General features: G+C 37.0%; 1 protein-coding gene across 1 annotated transcript in view; it reads left to right on the forward strand.

Annotated features, from left to right (window-relative positions):
- Positions 1-2,196, forward strand: part of LOC107730072 (alpha-parvin) — a 21,197-nt gene extending 19,001 nt beyond the window's left edge. Inside the window, exon 13 of the mRNA XM_016540804.1 lies at positions 1,983-2,196. Within this exon, the coding sequence (XP_016396290.1) occupies positions 1,983-2,059 (77 nt within the window). The 3' untranslated portion in view covers positions 2,060-2,196. The remainder of the gene's footprint in view (positions 1-1,982) is intronic.
- Positions 2,197-3,311: the final 1,115 nt, after the last annotated feature.

Raw genomic sequence — 3,311 nt, forward strand, 5'->3', positions numbered from 1 at the left:
AAAAACGGCTTGATCTGAAAAGAGCTGTTTTTTGACAGGTTAAAAAAAAGGTGTTTTTACACTACCATTGAGAAATTTTAACCAAACTATGTTACAGACTTTTCATTAAGACCCTAAAGAATCATATCAACTTGTGGAAAATGGGCATCCTATGACCCCTTTAAATAGCGAATTAACAAATAAAAAAATTAGAAACATGACATTTCTGTATAAAATAATTTTATACACTTTAATTATATCTATATTAATTATATCTATATCTAGCCTATTGTAATCTGCCAGGGGCATGTTTAGTGTGTTGGGGGCCTACTGCAAGTGGTCCCGGCGGGCCCCCCCCGAAAAAGAAATCGCTGTCCATGGTGTTTAGGCATACCTAAATGCGCTACTGTAATCTGTAACAGTATTTAGGGATTGGGCTTATTGTGAATGATTTTAGGTTATGTTGACAATGGGCACGTTTGTGACGGTGACGTGGTAGTTTTGCTATTCGTGTCTTCCACTGTGCTCTATACGGTTTATTTTTCAATAGGATTAAAGAAAAGATTGAAATGACCTGAATATTGAGTCTGACTCTGTCCGTTAGTAACTAGTGCCCGCTCACTTTTGCCCAGGCCCGACCAAAAATAAAATTCTGCCTTTGCCACTAGTGTGGCCTACCTTATAATATGCCTCATGGGCAGTTCTCACTAAATGAGGTTTAATGCAAAATACACTGATACCATAAAATGTGTTGATGTTATTAGTGGTGATTGCTAAGGCAAGCATCATTATTATTGCTCATTGGGTGAAGGATTTTAATATAGCTAGAGACTAGATGATATTAAAATGCATGTGGGCTCTTTTTACTTGGGCCGTTGTGTGTTGTACATCACTACAATATTGGCAAATGACAAAGGACTGTTTTTGCACACCTAAATATCTCTATTGTGAGGGCACCTTTAGAATACCTTAGTAACACCCTAAAAACCACTCAGAACACCTTAGCAATGGGCAATGGCTTAGCGAATGAGAAGTTATGGACTTTAGATTTTTTAATCAACAAAGATTTTGTTAATATTTCTATAGATGTATATTTTGTAACTGGTTACCACAATTTTCAAACTTTTTGCTCTCACTGGTTTATTTTAAATGGTCCTGCGGAGTGACTTTTATAAATATTCTATTCTGTTTAGTCTGTCTAGAATAAAGAAAAACTAGTTTCACAACAGTGCTGTTTAAATAGTTTTAGATTAAGGGTAACACTTTAGTTTGGGGACAAATTCTCACTGTTAACTAGTTGCTTATTAGCATGCATATTAGTAACATATTGGCATGTTAATGGCATGTAGACACATATTAATGGCTTATTCTGCATGACCGTATTCTATATCCCTTAAAGGGATAGTTCACCCAAAAATGAAAATTACCCCATAATTTACTCACCCTCAAGCCATCCTCGCATATTTGACTTTCTTCTTTCAGATGAATACAATCTGAGTTATGGCTGGCTCTTCCAAGCTTTATAACTGCAGTGAATGGTGGTCAAGATTTTGAAGCAAAATAAAGTGCATCCATCAATCATAAAAAGTACTCGTACGTCCTAAGTCATCCACTGGAATGCCACTCTCTTGTGAACGTGCATATGACAGTTAGTGGAAGCTAGAGATTACAGTTTCTAAAGTTTTAAATATGGATATTTTTCTTACAAAAATGCATCAAATCGCTCCAGAAGGCTTTTATTACCCCCCTGGAGCCGTGTGGAGGAATTTTATGATGGATGGATGCACTTTTTTGGACTTCTAAATCTCAACAGTCATTCGCTGCCATTGTAAAGCTTGGAAGAGCCAGGACATGCTTTAATATAACTTCAATTGTATTCATCTGAATGAAGAGGTAGGTATGTTGAGACAGGAAAGATAATGTTTCATATTGAAATGAACAGTGTACAGAGCCACCTCATTACATACCATGATCATGATCAGATATTTTATGTGTCTCCTCAGACATTGTCAACTGTGACCTCAAGTCCACACTGAGGGTCCTCTACAACCTCTTCACCAAGTACAGGAATCTGGAGTGACAGAGAAGCTGAAATGTCTCAATTTAATCAAACTACCAAAATGCTCAACACACAGACATCACATCCTTATCAGTATTTTGCTATCTCTTTGTTTAATGTATTTCTTTTATGTTTGAAATTGAGAATGTATATTTATTCAGTCCACAAGATGAATTAAAAAATATTATTATTTCACTAAAAGTAAAATTAATTTAAGGGTTGGTAGTTGTTTAAGGTTACTACTTTCTAAAGTGTATGTGGTGAGACAAAAAAAAAAAAAAACGAAAAGTGTAGTCCAGTATAGAAAGATGTTTTCTGTAGTAATTCCACAGGAAGTCTCATACTGAGAAGCACAGAAGTATCATAGCAGTCCTAAAAAATTGTAGGTTGTCTGTCTCTTCATTTTTTTTTTCTCTTGAAGCTTCTAAATTGCAGACCCGCATTGCAGCCTGTCTGGCATATGAAGTGTTTTGAAAAATAATGTACTCTTATCATATACTTTGGCTTGTGGTTAAGTGCCGGTGTTAAATATGAAACGTGTTTAGGAGAGTCGGCAAAAATTTCCTTTCGATAAACCTTTGTTCTGACGAATGTTCTGCCGCCCCATTATCACTAGAGGTAGGGGATTAAGTGGTGAGTATGTCTTCATCAGAGAAGCACCTTTGAGAGCAGAAATAACAGAGAAGTACACCTGTGCAATCGAGCGTCCTGTGAGAAGGTGAATAGTGGTGTCCCCATAGCAGCCTGCTGCAATTACCTTCCCCTGAGTTTCCTTCTGATCCCTCCCTTCATAATATCAAACACGACCATAAGCTCGTTTCAGCTTCACTGAGCCAGAACTGCTGTTTACTCACAAATACAAAAGGGTGAGGCGAGGAGTCACTGAAATAGCTGCTAAATGCTTGACTCTCGCTGGCCAAGCATCTGATCTGAGCTTCTATTGATTTGTACTAAAGATCCTGGTCATTACGAGTAATTGATTCCAGCATCCAGTGTCTTTAGAGAATTATTAGAAGGCCTCTGGCATCTATTCCCACCATAGAGTGCTTTCGAAGCTTTTCTCATGTAAAATTTTATTAGCAAAATGTAGCTATGAAATCTTAAAGGTAAAATCATAAAGTCAAGGTTTAGGTAGCCTTGTGTAGCAAGAACTTTGTCTGATGAAGGTCTGTAGGCATGATGTACTGACGTATGTTAAATGAATTAGCATTTTAGTTTCCGGTTCCATCGTCCCTGAGTCAATGGTGTGGTTTTTTTTTTTTTTCAATGGGTT

Source organism: Sinocyclocheilus rhinocerous, unplaced genomic scaffold, assembly GCF_001515625.1.
Source record: "Sinocyclocheilus rhinocerous isolate Xijiao unplaced genomic scaffold, SAMN03320098_v1.1 scaffold878, whole genome shotgun sequence".
In the NCBI taxonomy this organism is placed as follows: domain Eukaryota; kingdom Metazoa; phylum Chordata; class Actinopteri; order Cypriniformes; family Cyprinidae; genus Sinocyclocheilus; species Sinocyclocheilus rhinocerous.